Source organism: Capsella rubella, unplaced genomic scaffold (assembly GCF_000375325.1).
Source record: "Capsella rubella cultivar Monte Gargano unplaced genomic scaffold, Caprub1_0 scaffold_5, whole genome shotgun sequence".
NCBI lineage: Eukaryota > Viridiplantae > Streptophyta > Magnoliopsida > Brassicales > Brassicaceae > Capsella > Capsella rubella.
Window position 1 is genome coordinate 2,202,668 of NW_006238919.1, and position 23,535 is coordinate 2,226,202.

General features: G+C 38.0%; 6 protein-coding genes and 1 pseudogene across 6 annotated transcripts; 4 read left to right on the forward strand and 3 right to left on the reverse strand.

Annotated features, from left to right (window-relative positions):
* Nucleotides 1-353: 353 nt before the first annotated feature.
* Nucleotides 354-2,698, reverse strand: LOC17887241 (kelch repeat-containing protein At3g27220). The gene is made up of 7 exons (XM_006293003.2): nucleotides 2,379-2,698; nucleotides 1,942-2,136; nucleotides 1,633-1,862; nucleotides 1,382-1,549; nucleotides 1,192-1,297; nucleotides 814-1,020; nucleotides 354-692 (listed from the first exon to the last, which is right to left on the reverse strand). Exons 1-7 carry the CDS (start codon nucleotides 2,583-2,585, stop codon nucleotides 528-530), a joined length of 1,278 nt encoding a protein of 425 aa, XP_006293065.1. The 5' UTR covers nucleotides 2,586-2,698; the 3' UTR covers nucleotides 354-527.
* A 437-nt stretch (nucleotides 2,699-3,135) lies between these two features.
* LOC111830446 lies at nucleotides 3,136-4,038 on the forward strand. The gene has a single exon (XM_023782293.1). The coding sequence runs from the start codon at nucleotides 3,136-3,138 to the stop codon at nucleotides 4,036-4,038; it is 903 nt and encodes a 300-aa protein (XP_023638061.1).
* Nucleotides 4,039-5,717: 1,679 nt separating this feature from the next.
* Nucleotides 5,718-7,581, forward strand: LOC17885469. Its single transcript, XM_006291160.2, has 2 exons — nucleotides 5,718-5,806; nucleotides 5,995-7,581. The coding sequence occupies exon 2, from the start codon at nucleotides 6,095-6,097 to the stop codon at nucleotides 7,325-7,327; it is 1,233 nt and encodes a 410-aa protein (XP_006291222.1). The 5' UTR covers nucleotides 5,718-5,806; nucleotides 5,995-6,094; the 3' UTR covers nucleotides 7,328-7,581.
* Nucleotides 7,582-7,668: 87 nt separating this feature from the next.
* On the reverse strand, nucleotides 7,669-10,289 carry LOC17886520 (cytochrome c1 1, heme protein, mitochondrial). Its single transcript, XM_023782098.1, has 8 exons — nucleotides 10,198-10,289; nucleotides 9,895-9,983; nucleotides 9,287-9,498; nucleotides 8,820-9,099; nucleotides 8,658-8,729; nucleotides 8,458-8,574; nucleotides 8,301-8,366; nucleotides 7,669-8,117 (listed from the first exon to the last, which is right to left on the reverse strand). The coding sequence occupies exons 2-8, from the start codon at nucleotides 9,952-9,954 to the stop codon at nucleotides 8,001-8,003; spliced, it is 924 nt and encodes a 307-aa protein (XP_023637866.1). The 5' UTR covers nucleotides 9,955-9,983; nucleotides 10,198-10,289; the 3' UTR covers nucleotides 7,669-8,000.
* A 1,435-nt stretch (nucleotides 10,290-11,724) lies between these two features.
* LOC17886996 lies at nucleotides 11,725-13,229 on the forward strand. The gene is made up of 2 exons (XM_023783021.1): nucleotides 11,725-12,952; nucleotides 13,025-13,229. Exon 1 carries the CDS (start codon nucleotides 12,076-12,078, stop codon nucleotides 12,925-12,927), a length of 852 nt encoding a protein of 283 aa, XP_023638789.1. The 5' UTR covers nucleotides 11,725-12,075; the 3' UTR covers nucleotides 12,928-12,952; nucleotides 13,025-13,229.
* A 3,374-nt stretch (nucleotides 13,230-16,603) lies between these two features.
* On the reverse strand, nucleotides 16,604-17,340 carry LOC111830447 (annotated as a pseudogene).
* A 517-nt stretch (nucleotides 17,341-17,857) lies between these two features.
* On the forward strand, nucleotides 17,858-23,275 carry LOC17886835 (transcription factor GTE8). Its single transcript, XM_006290539.2, has 11 exons — nucleotides 17,858-18,259; nucleotides 18,598-19,893; nucleotides 19,968-20,010; nucleotides 20,120-20,182; nucleotides 20,633-20,703; nucleotides 20,781-20,847; nucleotides 21,127-21,207; nucleotides 21,297-21,406; nucleotides 21,772-21,841; nucleotides 21,964-22,106; nucleotides 22,306-23,275. Exons 2-11 carry the CDS (start codon nucleotides 18,661-18,663, stop codon nucleotides 22,900-22,902), a joined length of 2,478 nt encoding a protein of 825 aa, XP_006290601.1. The 5' UTR covers nucleotides 17,858-18,259; nucleotides 18,598-18,660; the 3' UTR covers nucleotides 22,903-23,275.
* The last annotated feature ends 260 nt before the right edge of the window (nucleotides 23,276-23,535 follow it).

Below are 23,535 nucleotides of genomic sequence, written 5' to 3' on the forward strand. Positions count from 1 at the left end.
TGTCGTTTTGGTGAGTATCATAAAAATGTCAATTGATAACAAGTAGAGAGATTCTCATGTATCTATTAATGAAATGGTTCTTCAATCCGAGGAATGGTTCTTCAATGGTTCTTCAATCCGAGGAATGGTTCTTCTGAATGGTTCTTCAATCCGAGGAAGAACTCCCAAGACCCATTGTCATTTCAAGAACTGAGAGCTTTTATCTCATTATCAATCGACAATACAATGAACGATTTCTACCTTATATATATTAGCTTAAAATTTTTATAAGTATCGATGTGGGACTTGTTTACTATTTTATCTTTTTTTTATTTCTCACGTTGTGTTTATTACAAGTTTCAAACTCTTTTAAGTAATGTCTTTCTCAGCATTGGAGTATTATACCTTTTCATTGTCTGACCAGTTTTTACAGTTATCAATTTTACCTTTGTCTTCTTCATATCAATTTTTCATGACTAACAAAAAGTTTGTTCTGTGTCTAGAACAAAACAATGGTTTTTTCTATTAAAAAGTGGCATATGTAAGAATCAGAACTTCAACTTGGTTCTCCACATTTCTCCAATAACTTTTCCAGGCTGCGGATTATCCGGTCCTCTATCGCGCTGCCCCGACGTGAAGTACAAGTAACCGTTCCAGAATCCGGCCATCGCTGTTTTAACACGGAATGGTAACCTTCCAATCACAGACCAAGTCTGCAAAATATTTCATATTCAGTTTTAGAAAAGAAAAGAAAAGAGACAAGATTGACCGGAGTTTGATGAAAGAAAAAGACCACCGAGATAAGATTGAGATGCTGAGGATAGTATCACTGACCAAAGTATCTAACTGGAACCGGAAAATCTCTCCAACAAGAACAAGTCTTTTTGTCACTGGATGCCAATCAGTGGTACCACCAACGATGACTATTGAGTTATTGACAATGATCCATGCAGATTCGATGTGGGAATTGTTCTTTGGTATTGGTGGCAGCATTTTCCACTTCATCTCCTCGTCCATCATGTACACCTCACCATTAAAGATCTGAAGTGCGACTAAACATTAGAAACTAGAAGTGTGCCCTTAGTTTTTTACAGTTTTGACTAAAGCCAGAAAATTTGGTTTGGTTGATAGGCTCAACAGCCAATCTTATCAGTAAACGTCGAAAATGAATCATTGGAAATCAGGAACTACAGATTAAAGAGGAAGGTAAACCTCGCGTCTCCGTGAGCACTTGAAGATGGGCGAGTTAGGTTTGGCCATGAAGTCACCTTCTTGGCCACCAATCACAAGTAGTTTATCGTTAGCAACTACACAAGCCCTACACCGTAAACCACAACATTAGCAACCTAAGGGACTCAAACGAAAAAGGCAAAACAGGCAGTGACTAAAGACAAAACAAAACCTGTGTGGTCCACCTCGAGGGATTGGAACCTCTTCTCGCCATTCGTCGAGTGCTTTGCCATCTTTTACAGCGATGCTCCAATTGTCAAAAGCAACTGCATTACGATTCTCTTTGCTTCCACCTATCACATGAAGCCTCCCTCTCCATATCTGAGTTGCAGGAGCATACCTAAATCCAAGAAAAACAGAGCTCGATAATCTTATATGACTATGCAGAAACAACATAGTAAATCTTCTGATCTAAGTATTTACCTTGGAGCTGGTAGTGAAGGAAACTCGAGCCATGTCTTTGTAACTGAGTCTAAAACAAAGGAACGAGAAGTAGGTCCTCTACATTGTGGACCATACTGCCCTGATATAACATACACATACCGTCCATCCGTAACAATACCGAGGTGCGAATTCGCCATCTCTTTAGGAGTGTCGAATTTATCGCACCACGTATTGTCTGTGAAATTGAACACATCCACATGAGAATGAACCTGAGGAAAATAATCAAGTGATCATTCAACACAGTTTCAGAGAACTTTACAATTGAGCTTACAATAAACAGGTTCTTACATAGTCAAGACTGCCATAACCCGAGAAGACATACAAAAGGTTTTTGATTTGAACTGAGTATCCGTCAAGCCGTGCAACTGGAGCTGATTGCATTTGCTCCCAATGTAACTCCGGCGCCGGTATATCTGCGAATGTTGCCGATAAAAACCGGACATGATCTTTTGTATCATTAGAATGATTCGATTGCTTGCTTCTCTGCAAGTGAAGAATGTTGAAATCTAAGAATAAAGTTCATCTTTTCTTCCACCCATACTCAGAATAGCTAAAACCCTAAAAACGCAATCAATTCAAACTCCGAATAGCTGATAAACCCTAAAAACATAATTCATCAGTCCTCTTCTCTGCAACTGTGAGATCTAAAAGATGATAAATTAACGGTTTCTCAATCCTAAGAATATAGCTAATCATATCAATTGACAAGATTTAAGTAAAGGTACCTTTTGAACAATGTTGGGGATCTGAATCTCCGGCCGGTTTAAGGGAACCCAGATTGAAGAAACGGCGGAGAACGAGAGATTCGAAGAAGACAGACACAGAAAAGCTGCGACGAATCCAATCCCAAGAACACTGGTGAAATACAACACAAGCATCAATCTCCTTGAAGATAGGTGATGATGATGGAGATGATCAGGTTTACTCGCCATTCTTGTTTACGAAGAGCTCGTGAGAGAGACATGTCGTCCATATAGAGATGTTTTTCTCACGGCGGTGAAGAATCTCTGATTACCGGTAAAACATGTGCGCCGGTGGTTTTCTTCTCCAGTTTTGTGTTTCTGTTTTTTTAACACCTCTTAACGAACAAGAAGGTTTGTTTTGATCATATGGGCTGGACTAAAACTAAGCCCATTTTAAAAGAAGCCCAATAAAGAGCAACGTGTATATAATAACGGAAGAAGAGAGTGGTTGCGGAATAAAGTGATATCCACCAGAAGAAGCAGCGACTTCATTAGCTTTCTTCGAAGAAAACCACGACAGGAGCAGAGTTTGCATGCAGGACAAACCAAATCAGTTATATATTCTGGAAAAATGCTCTCTCGAAAGAATGTAGGGGTTACACATTGAGATAGAATCTAAACATAAATCAAAAGCCCTGTTATGGTTAATAAAGCTATTGTTTTTAACAAATCATACAAATCATACAAGCTGCGTAGGAAATGTTTTTGGAGACTTCCATCAAAAAGTAAAGGCTCCTCTATGTGGAAACAGATGCTCAATCTAAGAACCATAGCAAAATCATTCCTCTCCTGCAAAATTGGTGATGGTAACTCTTGCTCCTTTTGGTTTGATAATTGGACTCCCTTTGGGGATTTAATCACATTCCTTGGGCCTGGAGCTCATCAGAGAATGGGACTCCCTCTAGACTCTACTGTGGCAAAAGCTCGTTCCCGGGATGGATGGAATTTCAGAGGCGCCCGTAATCTTAATGAAGAGCTCCTTCTCAGCCATCTCGTAGGCACTGTATTTAATGAAGACGAGAAAGACGTTTTTCTTTGGGCAAGACCGAATGGTGAGCCACAAGAGCGGTTCAGTTTCTCTGGAACTTGGCAGCTTTACAAGCCTGTGGGTCAGGAGGTACCTTGGCATAAGCAGGTATGGTTTTCAGGCGCTATTCCCAAGTACTCATTCACCATGTGGATGTGCTGCCTTGACAGACTACCTAATCTCTCGAGGCTCAGAAACTGGGGAATTGTGGAGGATGACTCTTGCTATCTTTGTGAAATATATTTCAAAACAAGGCATCATCTTTTCTTGAGATGTCCATATAGTTATGACCTGTGGCGATGGTGCTTTGCAAAGTTGCATCTGCCTTTCACAGGTTTCACTACTTGGGATAATTTCCTTCTTTGGCTGAAATCCCCTACTAATGAAGTGAAGTTGGGGACGTTAAAGCTTTTAGCAGCTCAGACTCTGATATACTCTCTGTGGCATGAGAGGAATGCACATTTGTACACCGGAACCCGCACCCCTGTTGAAAGACTGTGTCTCCAGCTTGATAAGCGTATTCGTAACATTTGCTCGGCAAGGAACAGCATCGCAAAGCTCCAAGGCCTGCTTCAGCTGTGGTTTCGTAATTCTTCTCCTTTTTCTACTTCCTAATTATTATAATTATGTATTATTTTTGTACCGGGTTTGTTCATCCCGGATTTCATAGTTGCTATGGCACCTCTACTATATCAATGTAATCGGTATCGTTATCTTAATATAACAACAGAAATTTTAAGAAAAAAAAAAAAAAGTCACTGTCTCCAACCCTTATGCCCAAAAAAAAAATGAAAATTTTCACAAACAAGTCAAGAGATAGATATTCTCAATCACTCGTTAACTAATGCGAGTCTCCCAAAACGCAAAAGCCTTTACACACACAGATAAACCAATAAAAGTAAATCAAAACCCTAAATCGCTTATCAATCGATGTACTAAATTTCTAAACACTAAATCACTAATCGAAAGAGAAGTAAAGTAAAAGAAAATATCATCTCATACCCAAAAAAGTTCTTTCGGCTAACTCGTCCGAAACAATTTGGCATTGAGGCTGGAGAAAGAGAGAACAATAGAAACCTAAGATTCGCTTAGTGAATGCTAGCTAAATCAAAATGTACAAAAAAACCCAATAAGAGTAAATCAAAACCCCAAATCGCATCTGTCAGAGAAACTATGAATCGTTAATTGAGTGTTAAATCGATTGAGCCGTAAAATCAAACATGAGTCAGGAAGAGAGATTTCAATACAAAAGGTGCAAGAGTGAAGAAGAGTACATGGAGTTTTCTTCTTCGCCAATTAACACGTTTAGAGATACAGACAGATAAGGTAGTTTGGTCTTTTAATACAATCGGTATAAGAGAAATTTTAGGGAATGCCTTTGTTGTATCTATTTAATCATTGTTACTTGTATTATATTATTACTCCTATTACAAATTTACAATGCAATAAACAAAACCTAATACACACATTTAAAATTTGAACTACGTTGGAAAATAGGTCCGACAGTTTGGGCATGAACTGTGGTGCTCCATAAGCCATTCCATGATGCATGTCCTCTGAAAGATATGGTGGTAGAGACTTAGAGAGTATAAATTATCAACTCCGATACTAATTGTAAAGCATCACTACAAAATAAAAGGTACAAAATAAAGCATCACTACTCTATTAGAGTGTATATAGAATTGGTTTAGTTTCAGTTAGTATATATAGAATTGGTTTAGTTCTGGTTATCTATATTGTGTACCCCTTGGTATTTAAGCTTAATCTTGTATCATATTTACACTTTAATGAAGCGTATTATAATGAAAGTTTGTTAAATCTGAAAAACTAATAAGCTAAATAATGCATGTACATATTACTCTACTCTCCAAAGCCTTCCAAAGTGCACTGCTTGAAAAAAACCAAATTGTCAGAAATTATTAAGTATCTAAAACTATATCATATATAAGTATTATTAAGATGCATGAACAGAACCGAATGAATATCCAAAATACAATTATATTCCCAAAATATTAGTACCTCTTCCCGCTTGACCAAGTGAGGTGCATCTTCTATGTTTATACCTAGTAACTAAAAATACATGTATAACAAAAAGAACTAGCCAAATAACTGAACCAAAAATTTTGAAAATATCTTTTGTTCAAAAAAAAGCCCATACAATAAAGCCCAAGTTTAATAACTATATTCACTAAAAGCCCATACATTAAGGCCCAATTTTAATAAAAGTCCATACAATAAGGCCCAAGTTTAATAAAAACCCATGAAATGAGAATCATTATTCAGCTACGTGTTGTCACTCACGTGTTGACTCTCTTTTGAGTCATGTCGGCGATTTCATTCACTCTTCAGTATTCTTCACCAAGTCTCTTCTGCTGAAATCACGGTAATGCTCTCTCTCTCTCAATCTTCTCTTTAAGCTTCTTCAATGTCTCACAGTTCGTTCATTCACCAACTTTGATTTGTTCATGTACTTCGCAATTTCTTGTGTTGAATTTTCCGGTAGATCTGAATGATTCAAATCGGAGTAACCGAAGCAGCAATGTGATTTTTTTTGAAATTTTCTCTCTGCAGATTCAACAATGAAGATTCAAGCTATAATGAGACTTTAAGTTGAGCTCTTCTCTATATAACTCTCTCTCTCTCATCCTCTCACCGACGAAGAGAGGCTAAGATGGGATCTGTGTCTTTGAAGATCGGCGATGGAACAGCTAGATTCCGACGAACGTCGGTTTGTTCCTCCGCCGTAAACCTCCTCATGCTCTTCTCCGTCGTTACCACGAATCTCTTCGCCTTATACGCTTTCTCCTCTCATTCCCAAGCTAATTCGCCACTCGTCCACCAATCCAACAATATCTCACTCGTTTCTCAGCATCTCTCTTTGATCCTCCGAGAGATCGATTCGTCTCAGCGCAAGCTTGCTCAGATGGAGAAACAGATGCTTGGTTACGAATCTATTGATCTCTCTCGACCAAACATTGTTCCTGAGCTCAAATTGTTCCTCCAGCGTCATCAGCTTCCTTTGGGGAAAGATTCGCGCACCGGGATCACTGAGATGGTGTCCTCTGTTGGACATTCTTGCGAGAAATCTGCGGATTTGCTTTCTCAGTATATGTCATACAAAGTGTTTGATAGATGTCCTGATGATTGGAGCCTTGGCCAAAAGTTGATTCTCCGCGCATGTGAGCCGTTGCCTAGGAGGCGGTGCTTGGCGAAAACGGTGCAGAAGCAAGATCTGAGTCGGTCTCCTGATTCGTTGTGGAGATCTGTTAGTAACAAGAGTGTTAACTGGAGTGGACTTGGTTGCAAGAGTTTTGATTGCTTGAAAGGTAAGAAACTTAGCCGGGAATGCGTTGGTTGCTTTGATTTGGGTAATGAGAAAGATAGGTTTGTGAAGGTTAAGGGGAAGAACGATTTCTTGATTGATGATGTGTTGGGTTTAGGAAGTGGGAAAATCAGGATCGGGTTTGATATTAGTGGTGGATCAGGGACTTTCGCAGCGAGAATGGCTGAGAAGAACGTGACTATAATCACTAACTCGTTGAACAATGGTGCTCCGTTTAGTGAATTCATAGCTGCGAGAGGGCTTTTTCCGCTGTTCTTAAGTTTAGACCATAGATTCCCTTTCCTTGACAATGTGTTCGATCTCATCCATGCTTCTAGCGGATTAGATGTTGAGGGTAAACCCGAGAAGTTTGAGTTCTTGATGTTCGATCTTGATCGGGTTTTGAAACCTGGTGGATTGTTCTGGTTGGATAACTTCTACTGCGCTAACGACGAGAAGAAGAAAGATCTTACACGTTTGATCGAGAGGTTTGGGTATAAGAAGCTAAAATGGGTTATTGGAGAGAAAGCTGATGCACAGGTGTATCTCTCAGCTGTATTGCAAAAGCCAGTGAGAGCTTGATCGGATAGGCAAAAAGGAAGATCGTAATGGTAAGAGTAATACTCTTATTATAGTTTACATTGGATCATAGGTTATAAAATTGGAGTTCATTAGGTAATATTTATTCGAGAGATGGAATAAGCAATATTTACAAGGGCAATTGGAGAAAATCATTTGTATAAGTTTTTCAGTATTATGTGTTGTAATTTTGTTTATTATTACTACGTTTATGCGACTTTATCTATATAAATTATATAGCATACAAATAAAGAAGAGTAGACTGTTGCATTTGGCATTTATTTTTGGTTTACTACTTTTGGCTTCAAAGAATGCAAAGAAAATGCCCAAATTAGACAAAAAAATCAGAGTACAAAATTATTCTTTATTGAGACAAGAAAATGTAAAAAAACATAACAAATGATATAATCTCAAAATCATGTGTGATTATTATGAGGCGAAAAAAGACTAATTTTCGTGATTATCCTCATAGAACTCTCTAGTAATAATCGAAGGAAATGAAGAAAGGATGAGGTCTTATCACCATCAGGTGAGAACTGGTCTCATCAAAGATTTTTATGACACATAAAAATGGAGACACGTTATTACCCAGAGAAAGGCTCTTCTCTATTTTAACATCCATTGTTGAAAAATACGACTGTGTGTGGCCAAATGCAAAAGTTTTTCAGCGGCTCTTTTAGTTAACCACGTCGAGAACCAGCTTGCGGGACTTGAGAACCGACCATTTCAGTCGCCTGTAGTACGCAGCTTGGAGCAAAGCGAGAGAGAGTAGGAATATCCATTTGAAACCCATCTGAAAAGAGTGCAACCAATATTATGCGTCATGTACACTTGGTACAACAATTAGTTCTCTTAACTCGCCTACTTCGGTGATTAACTAAATTTAGTAACTTAGAGTGAAACTTTGTCTCATTAACTGCAAAGTCTAAGGAAGAAAATGCAATGTTCAACAGAGAACAGAGAAAGATAAACCTACCAATTTCCTCTCTTCCATTTCTGGTTCAGCTGCCCAGGCCAAGAATGATACAATATCTTTACCCATCTGCACCATAAATGAAAGAGCAAAGAGTAATATTATGACACTGAGAAAGGACAGATCCATAAGGCCTAGAGATTCATGTATTTAAACTAACCTGTGCCTCTGTGGCGGGGACACCATCCTCATACTCAACAGCTTCATCATTGAGCATTTTCGGCATAGCAATTGCTCCACCAGGGAAGTAAGGATTGTAGTGTAACCCCTCTCTTATCTGTACAATTATCCTTTGATATTTTAATAACCAGCAGTTTGAATTTGAAGAAGTTTCATGTGAAAAATGAGAGAGAAACTTACCGAAATGCCAGCAGGAGGATCACGGTAACCAGTCAAAAGAGCAAAGACATAATTTGGACCATTGTGACGTGCCTGGCAGGCAGAACAATAAAATTATTTTAGAAGACAGAACACGAGGTTCTACAGATATTCAGTTTAAGTGAAGTAGCAGCAGCAGCAGACCTTAGTTATAAGACTTAGATCAGGAGGATAGGCTCCACCATTAGCAAACCTTGCAGCTGATTCATTCGCATATGGCTGAGGGAATCGGTCACTGAGTTTACCAGGACGGGTGAACATCTCACCCTCATCATTAGGTCCATCTACTACCTCGATTTCAGCTGCCATAGCCTTTGCTTCTTCCTCTGTGTAGGCGACACCCACCAAATCTCGGTATGAGACCAGAGACATTGAATGGCAAGACGCACAGACTTGCTGATAAACTTGATGCCCACGACGGATCCTGCTCACACAACAACAAATCTTCATAAGTTAATACAATATCAAACTTTTAGCTGATATTGCACAGCCTATCTTTATAACTTAACAGGAGTTACACTCTTTCACTTTTAAAAGTTACAAAAACAAAAACCTATGAAAAACAGACAAGACGAAAAGAGAGTGGTGACAATATGTAGATAAACACTCACGAAGCATGGTCATATGAGCTGAGAATGCCATCATGAGGCCAAGGGTAATTTGGACTCTCCAATCCATGCTCAGCTTCATCAGCAGATGCAACTGTAGAAAAACTCAACAGACCTGTAACACCAGCACCCAAGAGGGCAAGTGCTCTTACACCAGAAGAGCCAGCATCCTCATGAGCTTTCTTCAAAGAAAACCAAGACAAGACTGGAGTTGCCTGCAGAATAACATAAAACCAATCCTCAGACAAAACTTTTAATGAACTGTCAAAAGATTTCTGCATTCTACTAAAGTTTCACATTGGATCAGTAGCTAAACATAAATTAAAAGACCCTGTCATGGTTAAAAGTTACAATTTTTTTTTAACAGGAAGACAATCACTGTCTCCTGTCTTATGTTCCAGAAAATGACATATTTCACATAGAATTCAAGAGCTAATACTCTATCACTAATTAGCTAATAAGCATCAGTCTCCCAAAACACAAATCCTTAACCAAAGAACCCAAACAAAATAACAAAGAAATCTCTTGAAACAGATCCAAAAGCTGAAAACGTAAATCAAAATTATAATTGCAGAATATATTAAGAGTGGGAAACAAAATAAAAAACTCACAACTGATTGTGAGTGAAGCTTTCTCCTAAGAATTTGCTGGATAACTCCTCCTCCAACCATTTGATCAACGCTTTGTACCAATCAACTCGCTGAAGAACAAATAAATTAAATCCACACAGAATACTGAATCAGTGATAATGCGATTCCACGACACATATACGAATAAAACAAAAGCGAACAAGCCCTAGATATCTGATTCCGTATACAGATCCGACAAACATAGATAGCTCTAATCAATCAAATGCCGAAGATAACATCGAAGGATTTCGAATACGAGATATACGAAGATAGATAGAATCTCACCGGAAAATGAAGCAACGAGATCGGCGACGGAGACGATCGATGGAGAGAACAGTTTTGGAACGAAGAAGTAAAAGAGAGACGAGAGAAAATGGGAGTTCCACGATGACACAGCGGCTGCTAAACACACGACAGTTTTTACTAATTTGGGCCTTAATGGGCCAACGTTAAATTTTATGTGCCCAATTCATTCCCAAATAGATAGAACCCCATAACTCCATGTCTCCATCAATCAACTTTTGTTTTTCTTTCTAATTCATTCCAAAAAAAAAAAAAAGCTAAATATGTTTTACAAACTTGTTACATGTTTTCAAATATCGTTATCACTAATATTCGGTTTTTATTGGTAACTTCGTATAGAATGTTATTAAAAAGATTTAATAATTACTAATCCCAAAATCTATATCAAAAATGTTACTAAAAAATGTCAATTTCAAGTTTTTTCGTACATTATTTCACCGCAAAAAGGTGTAATTTAGAATTGTATTACTTAGAGCAATATTATATGGGGGATCTTACACCTCCTTTTCCTTAAAAAAAGATCTTGCATAAGATTTTCTTAAGGAAAAGGGGTGTAAGATCCCCCAATAATGATGACCTTAGTCAAACTTTTCATATTCGTTTACTCACATAGGCATGCCATGCCATGTCAATATGATGTCGTTGCCATGAGTGTCTTTTTCTTTTATATTTACCTCAACGAGACAGGCATATACATATACATGTAAGTAGTACATAGAAAGCATATAAATATGTATATATTTCCAAATGAGCGGTGAGTCATTGACATTAACAGCTTTTCTCAAGTGAGGAATGGAAGACACATACTGCAATTTGATTGGTCGGAGATAACGAGGACCAATCAGAGCCTTCAAATAAGGTAGAACAGCATATTGTGTTTTACATAGGACCCCACGCATGTATACAAATCGATCTCATATAAAAAGAAAGAATATTTATAACCAAAAATTATTGGATGCCTTGGATCACCATACAATTTTAATTTTATCATATATGGACCTATGTGTATGCATCTATGTGGGTAAAGAGAAGAGATCATATATATATTATTCACATCGATTGCTTGCTTCTATTCAACAACGTGTGTCTCTCTGCGTCTGTAGTGGCCCGTCATAATTTAATACTACTATGTGTTGGTCCATACGTTTTGCTATATCAACAACAACAAAGAATATATAGAACTATAGAAGTTAATTAAGTGACCAGATTTTTATACACTCTTAATGGTTATCTAAAATAATAGCTAGTACTTGGCCATTGTATTATAAATCCAGATCAAACCGTAACTTATGTATATATGGCATATATACACACCTACACTTATACTCTTATAGCCATATATAGAGAGTTAATGTACAAATATATATATTGATGTGTATATGTGGCGTTAAATCGTACGATATGTACGATTGATTAGCATACAGTATGTATATATATCATCTTCTAAGTATAAAATCAATAATAGATTGATTGATTACAAGAGAGGTAACAAACAGTACGTATATGGAACTTTGATTAGGTGAAACTTAGGCGTTGTTTTTGAATAGAAATGATACAGAACAAAAAAAAAAAATTTCTTAACTCTTATCTTAATTTGCAAAAGAAAAAAAAGAAAGAAAAAATAACATAAATTATGGTGCAAAAGATGATGACATAGGAGATGCACAGAGACCATCCAATGATATAACTGTATCTTACGCTAACCCTAAAGCCACGTGGCGAATTACAATTCCTTCTCATTTTGCCTCGAATGATAATCTTTTCGGCTCACCGGAGAGAGACACTCAGAAAGACTATAGAGAGAGAGAGAGAGAAGAGGAAATAAAGAAAAGAGTGTGAGAAGAGAGAGAAAGATAAATAATGGATCAAGATGAGTGGTTGGGAACGCTAAGATACGCCGGTAAGGCGCAGGATAAAGTTTCCGTCGACGCTCTGATGCTCCGGTACCGTCCTATAGCTCCTAAGCCAACGAGTGGTCAGCCATGTGGCGTGGGAGATATCAACAACAACAACAGTAGTGGCTCATACGGTATGAGCAAACGAACCAAACGCAAGTACGTTAGGGTTTCCAAGAATAATAAAACCACGTGTCGAGGGAAGAGCAGATCTGACTTGTCTGATGATCGGGAACAGACCGGGGTCGTTACGTTGCAACTCTTGCCGGAAAAATCAGATCTTTCCGGTGAATACTCGCCGTTGGATCAGGATAGTCTCGATCCGACCGTGAAAACGATAGTCGGAGATGAGACACAAGAAACCAACACGTGGGGTACGTTTAACGGCGGTGTCATGGCGGAGGTGGAGACTTGGGTGACGGTGGAGTCCGTCACGGGGGTTTCCGACGGTAGTTTGAGTTCCCATGCGGTGGGGTTTACGGACGTGGAGATCGTTGATAATCTTGGTAAGGACACGTGTCCAGCGTTCGTTTCGGATGGTTCGAACCGTGTCGTGTGGGTCAACGAGGCTTACCGGAGGAATGTTTCCGGTGAGGATTCATCGTCGTCGTTGGATGTTGCGGTGTTGTTGGAGGCGGAGGAGGCGTCGGCAGCGATGTATTGTAACTACCGAGCTTTCACGTGTAGGGTGAGGATGCAATACACGTGGAAGGGAACAAAGTATACCAAAACGGTGCCGTGTGAAGTGTGGAAAATGGAGTTTGGTGGCTTTGCATGGAGGCTAGACACAACAGCTGCTCTGACTCTCTGGCTTTGATGGTGATTGCTGCCTGAAACAAAGGGTAAGATTATTTAAGCTATGCGATTTTAGAGAGTGTGATGACTAATATAATCACTTCGGTAACTTTGATTAGGCTTAATATAAGATGAGTAAGAAGGAAACAAATGATGCTAGCTATTGTTGGAAGAAAGTGTGGAGAAGCTCCAAAAGCTTAAATATATAGAACATATCGTAATAATGTCATATATTTATTGGCAAAGACTAAATAAAAAGATGCCATTGTATGGTTTCGTACCAATCTTGGCTTCTTTATATTGTTTAGATCGATAAATCTGTTTAAACATACAACAGAAATCTGTGTTTTATGAGATCGCCTATAATTTCATAGATTTCGACTAACAGTTGAATATATCAAAAAAATACATTTAAATCATATAACGTAAGACATATTGTAAGAAAATTAATTGTATCCTAAGCTATAGAATATGTCATAATTTTAGATCTGATATATAAACACTAAAACAAATTGATTGAGAGACAAAAACACATGAACTACATGGGGACCCTATTGAGTGTCTTATACTAAGTATTAAATTTCTTCACAATAAGCCTTTTGTATTCCCCACATTACATACATACGTACAAACACACCTTATGTACACTTGTATATATATACATATGTAACATATATCATTTTAGATGTAAGCAACTTAAGCACAGCATATGCTCTCTATAGTCTATCTATCTCTTGCCCTTATAATGTGTATACTTGTCTCTTCGTTATTGGAACATCGAACACTTGCCACATATATCTCCATTTTTTTCTTTCGATAAGTTTTTTTTTTTTGAACAAACCTTTCAATAAGTATATATTCACGGTTTTGCTTGGTGATCTCTTACACTAAGATTTTGTTAAGAAAAACTCTTAGATACCACCATTAATCATGCTCTTAAACATCTGTTTATTAATGACGTTTACTATTTAGCATCATAATGACCTTGTAGCTAGCTACTTATATATAATACGTTCACACATATCCATCATTGATGTACTTAACAAAAGTGCTAGTCTATTTGAACACGTTACAATTTTTATATATACACTAAGTACATCATCTCGTTTATAGCCTGAGCTTCATTTATATACAATTACTATACAAGAATTTGGATCGTACGATTAAAATTAGATGGTCGAATTGTTCAGATTATATATATACAAAATATATGAGCAAGATTTACGCAATGTTTAAGACCTGGTTGAACGGAATCATAAGTTATACAATAAACCGATGAATAAAGCAATGTGTTTCGTGGGATCTGCTTATTTATGCATCTGGAGAAGTCTCATTGGTTGACAAAAAGGTTGACAAATAAAGAAAGAAAAAGCCAAAAGTTTTCTAATGAGGAAGGGGAAGAGAATAAAATAAAGTTGTAACACTCACACAGATTAATCATGTACGTGGCAACTGATAAGAGAACACAACAGCAAACCAATCAGGTACTCTACATTTCTTTTTTTAAAACCTTCGATCTCCTTTTCCGACAAGCTGATGTCATCACTATCTAGGATCCGTTTGATTGGTTCAGTTCGGTTCGGTCGTTCACGTGTCTTAGTAAGCTTAAAATCTGGCCGTACGTTCGATGTCAAGTCTTTTGTGCTCTCTTCTCTCTCGCGTGTAGTGAGAATAGTAGTAGTCCTTTCTTGAGTGCGATGTAATTTTTGGTAGCATAGGAAACGAATGAGAGCCTTTCACGTGTCTGTGTTGTTCTGTGATCTGAGACCACTCAATTTATTTATTTTTCTTCCTTCCTTACCAATAAATTCAACAAGTTTTAGTCCTCCTCCTCTTCATGCCGCCACGGTCTTTTACTTTGAACTATGTTTTTTTTTCATAATAGAACTTTTGGCTTTAAATACCACATAAATAAAATTAAAAAACTAGCAAATCTGAAGTGTTTTTTACGTAGGATATAGATTTGAACTTAACTTTGCTTTCAAAAAAAAAAAAATTAAAATAGACATAAACATTGACATAATTTTTTGAAATGGTCTTTGCTATTTCTATGATAAAATATTACTCGTTCCAAAAAATGTTGATAGATTATTCATTATAGAATCATCTATGAAATATTTGTTGTTAAATATCATGTTATAAAAGATTAATTTTTTTTTTTTTTGATAAACCCTATCGGCTGATCCGGTCAGCCCCGGTAGAAACGCACCGAAGTGTTTCAGAGTGTACTTCTCCCCGAAAGGCCACCACACTGTCTATCCCGAGTTTGGAATGCTTTCCGACTAATGCCAGGGGGTAGTCAGGCCGCCTGCATTTCTGACTACCAGGTAAATCAACTAGGTTTTGACCCAATTGACAGACTTCACACACAAACATGATTTTTGTTTACAGGGTGGATCGAAGCTGGGTTAGTTCCTTCCAACATTTCCCCAATTCTCCCTTACCACTGGACCACAGCTGTGCGGGCATAAAAGATTAAATTTGTTTGTCGTAAACGATAAAATCAATGTTTTTGTTACAGACTATCATAGCATGTTGTGTTGTCTTCTTATTTCCAACCTACTTGGCATTTTATGGCTTAATTTACACATTTCATCATAATTTTATTAGTATTTGAGCTTAATTCTATGAGATAAAATTATAGACTACAGCGTACGGAAGATTTAAAATATAAAGATAAACCAACAAAACTAATTAAACGAATGATAGCATCTCCATAGATTAGAGTAGAGACGACGAATCAAAGATTTTTGGTATAGGATAAAATATTTATTTATATAATTTAAGATATTGATCACCATTGAATAAAACTTGTAGTGACTGTTTTGTGTGGTTGAAGTAGGGTTCCATTGGCGTTAAGAGGCTACACGTGTACTGTCCTTTTCGTTAGTGGTATATTTAGATGGAGGCCTTTCATTGGTACAGCACTGAAAGGTTGGACCAAAATCTCGACGTTCCTATCACCATAGAGATACGCTAACATAGCATTTTTTGGGGGAAATTGATTTAATGATTCAGCTTGTTCTTCTAGAAATGTGGCATGTAATTGCTGTTATAACGATCAAAGACGCCACTTACCACTAATTCACTACATGAACTAAACTAGATTTATATGATTTGGTAAGTTAGTTGACATCTACTTTGAACTTTGCCGAGTCCTGTTAAATTGTTTATTTATTAAAACTTGACAGTACACTAGTTGTTGCATAGAGCCATAGAATATAAAAAAGAAACCAATCAAAGTGAAGATAATTTAGTAAAGTAGCTTACATAGAGGACAAACTATAAATGACCATCACTATCACACATAATTAAGTTAAGTAACGAAGTCTTTTAGAAACAAAACGAACAAACCAAGCAAGCATCAATTTAAACTAGAATTAAAAGACATTTATAGTTTTGGAGCGCATATTTCTGCACCGACAACATAAACGCTTCGGCGAGCATTTCCATGCATCGACAAGCCTAGCAATTTTTCATATCTCCCTGTCTCCCACACGCACACAAGGATAAAGTTAGGATCTCTCCTGCTCCAAGAAAACACTACCGGGTGTTAAGCAAGCAACTGGTCTTTTGGAACAAGTCCTGCATGCTCTTCAATCTTTTGTGACTTTTGCTCTAGTTCTAAAGGAGACATTCCATCTCTTGAAAAGAATCACACTCAAGAAGACGGCAAATAAGCGTGCTCACCTTTTCTTTCAAATCTTTGAGGGGAGGTTAATACTTGAGATAATAAACCGAGTGAAACGTGGGAAATTGCTATGAGTTGGATTCGAACTCAAACCCAACTATGTTCTTGAACCCAAGCCAAAAATCGTTACCATACCAAGCGTCAAACTACGATGTGAGCTTCATAGTTTTAAAATCCTTGCCATTCATCCTCTTGGGACATCTAAACTCTAGATCATATGGTAGATGAATGGGTTGAGGGTGAGCAAGATGGCGTAGAGCAGCAAAAGTAGAACCATCAACATGATGATTAGCTCCCTCTTGTTGATCATTAGGCATCTACTGGCCAGCAACATCACCATGCAGACTAGCTCCATCTTGTTGATTCTGAGACTGAGAACTGTATTCCGTAAGCCTTTGCTGGTAAAACAGGTAAAAGGGATCGAACCTCCACATAAAGCTGTATCTTGGGTCATTTACGCGAGACCGCTTCAGATCTTCTCAAAGACCAAACCTACTCGATATCATTGCTGATGAGACATGGAGGTGGCTCAATGGCTTGGGGACTACTAGTGTCTGTTGTTACTACATCATCGTCCTCATCATCATCATCATCATCATCAATAGCTCCATTTGTTTGAATCTGAGAGAGATAGTCACTAAGCTTCTGGTTGTAATATCCGTGTAAGGGATCTTCTGAGCTCCTCAGGAAGTTGACTCTTGCATCATTAGAGTTGTAGTTCGCATACCTCTTCTCATACTTCATCCCCTTTCGGCAAAAGTACGTGCCAATGTCTTGGCAATAGCTTAACTTGACTTCTTTTTTTCACCGGTAAAAAACAGCCCCGCCGTGATAACCTTCGTGAAGAAGCGGAGAAGGAAGAACGACCAAGATCCGCCTGCGTATAAATATAACTCAACTTTGGGCCGTTCTTATTTATTTGGGCCTGTAGTTTCGCTCCATGATAAATAATGAATACTACTATTACATAGTCAACGATCACTGTCGAAATAAACGTCACTCGTAAGTTTCCACCGTTTAATTATTGCCACGTAGGACACGTGTAGGAAACGCACGTTAATTAAAGTCGTTAAATCCGCGCAGACAAAGATCAAATTAACCGTTAGATATGGATCTGGCGGCTACTTCTTCAATTAATATGGACCGTCCGATCATTAAATTGGAGGTAGGCTTTTGTTTGTCGGTGTATTTTCTTTTAAAATAAATAAATAAAATTAGTGTTAGAATTTTTTCCTCTCTCTCCCTTTCTCTGAGTCTTCGACTTCGTTTTTGTCTCCAGCTTCTTCTTTTTTTTTTTTCTCTCACGCGAAAGCTCTGATCTTTAAGGGTTATCTTCGATTTGATCACGAGAGTTTCAGGATTTGGATTCGTAGTCAATTTCCAGATTCAAGGGTTTTGGTTGTTTGATCTTCTACTTTGTGCCGTGTTGTGTTGTGAATGGTTCACGGATCTTCCGAAATTGGGGGCGATTTTTATTCTAGGGTTTCGGTGAAATGTTATCTGCGATAATTCTTCTGTAGATCGCTTCTTCTCTGGTGAGTTCCTCTGAGGTCGAGATTTTCAAGCTCCGTGTTATCTGATTTGAAGTTAATTTCTGTGGAGGAGGTTTGAGATTTGGTTTGTGAAACAACCTGTGAGGATTCAGCTGTTGGTGCTTCAAATGGTAATTCGATCTTTTCTCATTGTGGGGTTTTCTCAATTCGAATGATTAGTTTTAGGAGTACAGGGTTTTCAATTGAATTTGGCATCAGGCTAGGGTTTGAGTTTTGGACTCCAAAAGCTAAAGAAATTGGAATTGGGCTGGCAAATGTTTAATTTTTACGGTTATATTCCAGTTTTTTGAGAATCCAAGGTTCTTATTTCACTTTGATTAGATCTGGCTTGTTGTGTCCTATCAAGTTTCTTGCCCCTGTGGAAGTTTTGCGAAAATGTTGCAAATTTTTAGAATGGGGAAATATTAGTTTTCTATGGATTAAGTGACTAGATATATATATGATGCAGGTCTTTTGTAAATGAGTTGTAGAAGCTGGTGAGATTATATCTGTGGAATATCTTTGCTTAACGATGGTTGAAAGTGCTGCGTTCCCGGGAGGGTATTATCGGAATACTTTTGAAGCGCCTAATGAATCAGAGGGCTCTGGGAGCTCTGCACAGATTGATACTGAGGTCACTGCATCTGAGAATTCAAGTACTCCTGCACGAAAGTGTATTATGTTGAATTCTAATGATGAAGATCCTTATGGTGTCCAGAGGCAAGTCATTTCCCTATATAATATGACCCAGTCTGAGAGGAGGGATTTGATATATCGGCTCAAACTGGAGCTGGAGCAGACAAAAATAGTTCTTAGAAATGCTGAGTTGCAGAGAATTAATCCAGCTGCTATGTCATCTACTAGTGATAGGGTGGGTTTTAGCACTGGTCAAAAGCTATCATCCCGAGTCAGCAATATAAAGAAGCCATCTGATTTTGCAATGGGATCAGGAAAGAAAGTTCGGCATCAGACTGGGACTTCTCGTGGATGGAATCGTGGAACCTCAGGGAAGTTTGAGTCTTCGAAAGAGTCTATGACTAGCATTCCTAACATCACACTGATGAAGCAATGTGACACGCTGCTGAAAAAATTGTGGTCCCATCCACATTCTTGGATTTTTCAGGCGCCAGTTGATGTGGTAAAACTGAACATACCTGACTATCTCACCATCATCAAACATCCCATGGACTTAGGGACAGTGAAGAAGAACTTAGCTTCTGGTGTATATTCAAGCCCACATGAGTTTGCTGCTGATGTAAGGCTTACATTTACCAATGCAATGACATATAATCCTCCAGGACATGATGTTCACATCATGGGAGATATACTTAGTAAATTATTTGAAGCACGGTGGAAAACTATAGAAAAAAAACTACCAGGGTGTAGCATGCAAACGTTGCCTGCAATATCACTGGAGCCCAAGGAAGAAGGGAAAGCTGCTATAGCTGTCCCTCCGGCGAAGAAGAGAAAGATGGCTTCACCTGTTAGAGAAAGTGTTCCCGAATCCGTGAAGCCACTTATGACAGCAGAGGAGAGACATAGATTGGGCACACAACTCGAATCACTACTCGACGAACTTCCTGCACATATAATTGACTTTTTAAAGAAGCACAGTTCGAATGGAGGAGAAATTGCAGAAGATGAAATTGAGATAGACATTGATGTTCTCAGTGATGAAGTACTGGTGACTCTTCGAAACCTTCTTGATGAATATATACAAAATAAAGAAGCAAAGCAGGCGAATGTTGAACCGTGTGAAATAGAGGTAATCATCTGACCTGCCGGAATATATTTTAGTAGAAATTTTTACGGAGACACAGCGGATTTCTTTTGTTGCAGCTTATTAATGGATCAGGACCGAGCAGTTCGTCGCTTCAACGAGGTGAAACTCAAATTCTGTTTGCAAATTGTGTTCCAGGATTATACTGGTCAGTGGTCTCTGTGTTCACCAATTGTCTTACATTTGCTCTGCTTCGTTGTTCCTTTTCTAGGAAACGAATTGGCTGATGAGTATGTCGGTGGAAATGAACCTCCTATCTCAAGGAGCTCCAGTGGTTAGTTGCAACCCATATATATTTGTCAACTCCTTAACATTTTCTTGTCGTAGGTCTTATATGGATGTTAATATTTTCACTGACTCATGTATATATCAGAAGCTTATATGTTTCACTGTTGAATTTGATAATTTAGTTAAATCTTACCTAATTATATGGTGGTGGTGGAGTTCTTCGAAATTTCATTTATTTATGTAATCATTGTTGGAAGTTTTTCAAATATGATTCTGGCGAGTTCTTTGAGGGGAACCTGTTCCGGGTATCATGAAAAACAGTGGGATAAAAGCCTACAGCTTAGCTTTTTTTTTTGGTCAAACAATCTACAGCGTAGCTAACAAATCTTGCAGAATCTGGAATCTAATGGTTTCATGATATAGAGGGTTTTAGTAGATTTATGTAATGTCATTGTAACAGATTCTGTGTGTTACTGAATAGAGTGTTGCTTTTCAGATTCGGAGTCTGCTAGCTCGGAAGATCTATCTAATGACGCTAAACCCATGGTTCAAGAGGATTCTTCCAAGGTATAAATCTATAATGTCAGCTTTTCGAGGTATGCAATTTGGTATGAATCTAAACCATGCAGTTGGTAACTTCTCAGATTCCTGAAACTGCAAATTCTGAAGCGCAAAGAGATGAAATTACAAGAATTGATTTTGAAGGAAGTCGTGAGTACTTATCTCCTTTAAATTCATTATTATGGTTGTACGATTATTCATAAGCTTGGGGATTTGTGCTTACTTCTCCACCCATATTTCTCTGTACTACTCTCAGTTTCCTGGATAGTTTTATCCAAATATCTACTCTGTTGCCATATCTGTAGTTAGTTGGTCACAATAGGAAAATCTAAGTAGAGGTAGTTATCGTTGCTGGAATGCAAAATTACTGTCTAAGAATTTTCTGTGCATACGTATTTACAGTTTGTATCGCTGGTGTTTTCATTACAGAGTCTACTGGTGCGCTGGAGCAGATGGATATTTGTTCTCAGCAAAAGCCTGGTTCTGATGAATCAGATGGCCAACATGAGGGTGAGATGTGGAGAAAAGGAGTTTCCGTTTTTCTCTATTTGAGCCATGAAGTGAGTAATCTTACATTTTGTCAACTCTTAATGCTTCAGGAAATATTTTAGAGACTCCAGTTTCATCTGAGAAGCGCTATAGAGCTGCACTGTTGAAGAATCGGTTTGCAGATATCATTCTAAAAGCACGCGAGAAACCACTTCCACAGGTCTGTAATTATCCTCAATTTAGCGTATCTTTATTATTCTTAAGTGGTGAGTAGATTATGCTTCTGGCCAGAACTCTTGGTGTAATTGTAGGTTTATAAGAATTTTTATTTCAGTTTGTTTATAAAGTAAAAGTATTAGAGTTGTTTTACTTACCTGAGGTTTGCTTTTTCTAAACCTCTAAAAATCGAACAGCATAGTGGTGGAACAGACCTAGATACTATTTCGCGGACTTGTTTTCACACACGATAGACGATCGCATTTGCATTATTTGATCCTGAGTTAAATGCGTGTATCACATGTTCTACAGTATCCTCTTGATCATTTGGGAATTAATTTGGTTTCAATTTGATTTCTCATGGAGCAGAATGGTATTAAAGGTGATCCAGAAAGGCTGCGCAAAGAAAGAGAAGAACTTGAACTCCAAAAGAAGAAAGGTTGTTTATATATTAACAACCGAATTTGTTAATTCGTTGTTGTTTCTCTGGATCCTTCCTATACAAGAACATCTTTTTTAACTTTGTTCTTTTAATTAAAAACCATCTACTTCTGTTGTCAGAGAAAGCGCGGCTACAAGCTGAAGCAAAGGCTGCTGAAGATGCTCGTCGCCAAGCTGAAGCAGAGGCCGCTGCAGAAGCTGCTGCTGAGGCTAAGCGGAAGAGAGAACTCGAAAGAGAAGCCGCTCGCCAAGCTTTATTAAAGGTAATTAGCAAACACATGACTTACCTTACAGGATCACAAACCCTACAAAAACACTCGATAAATATGATCATGTTTAGAATATGAAGAACGTTCGCAGATGAATATGTTCCACCAATGTAAGTTATGTGTTGTTTGTTTCTTGGATCCACATGTTGGAGATCTCTTATAATTTTCATATATGTTGTTGACTTCCCTGCAGATGGAGAAAACTGTAGAAATCAATGAGAACTCGCGGTTTCTGGAGGACCTAGAGATGTTGAGTTCAAGTGCACCTGAGCAATTACCAAGCTCAGCTGATGAAACCAGTCCGGAGAGACCTTTAGATGCACTTGGAAGTTTCAACCTCAGAGGAAGACCTTTAGATGCACTTGGAAGTTTCAGCCTCAGAGGGAGTAACCCACTTGAGCAACTCGGACTGTACATGAAGCAAGATGATGATGAAGAAGAACCCGAGGCTCGTGCGATACCAAAACCTGATGAAACCAGCCCGGAGAGACCGTTGGACGCTCTTGGAAGTTTCAACCTAGGAGGAAGTAACCCTCTTGAGCAACTCGGACTGTACATGAAACAAGACGATGATGAAGAAGAAACCGAGGCTCCTGCGGTTCCAAATCCCGATGAAACCAGCCCCGAGAGACCTTTAGACGCACTTGGAGGTTTCAACCTGAAAGGAAATAACGCCCTTGAGCAACTTGGACTGTACATGAAACGAGACGATGATGAAGAAGAACCCGAGGCTCAGGCTCCCGCTGTTCCAAAAATAGCCAACGACGTGGAAGAAGGTGAAATCGATTGAAAAAAAGCGAAGAAGTGTATATAACATATACATGTACTATATATAAAACAATAGCCAGGGCGGGGCAGGTACACAAGAAGAAAGGCATTAGCCATTTAGCCCTTCTTAAGAGAAGGTCCAATCTTTTTGCTCATTGTTTAAATGAGTAATGGACTGGATCTTTCTCTTAAGCCAGTGTGGTGTTTAATATGTAAAAGAGTAAGCAAACGCTTAGTAGCTTTTTGCCACGAGACTTCATTAAAAAAAAAAAAAAAAAAACAACAACAAAAAGAACAAAGTCAAAGACCATTGTTTGTTTGTGTAAGAATCTTCTTATCTTTACATTTGTTCTTAATGATTCTCTGTAGTAGTACTGATTCTGCCTTTTTTCCAACTCTACCCGATTTGGACAGCCACCTTTTACACTTGTTCTTAGTGAGGTTTCTATCTTTAATTACAACAAAATAAAGATTTAGTGCAACAACAGAACTGAGTCAACTGATAGAACAATGTGAATTGTGATGTCAGAATAAAAAAGTTGAATAATGCAAATATGATTAGTAATCATCACATTTTTATTGTTTTCTTATAAGCATTTTGAATTGCATTTTTTTTTTCCAAATTGTATTGTTCTTCATGGTGGCAAAAAAAAAA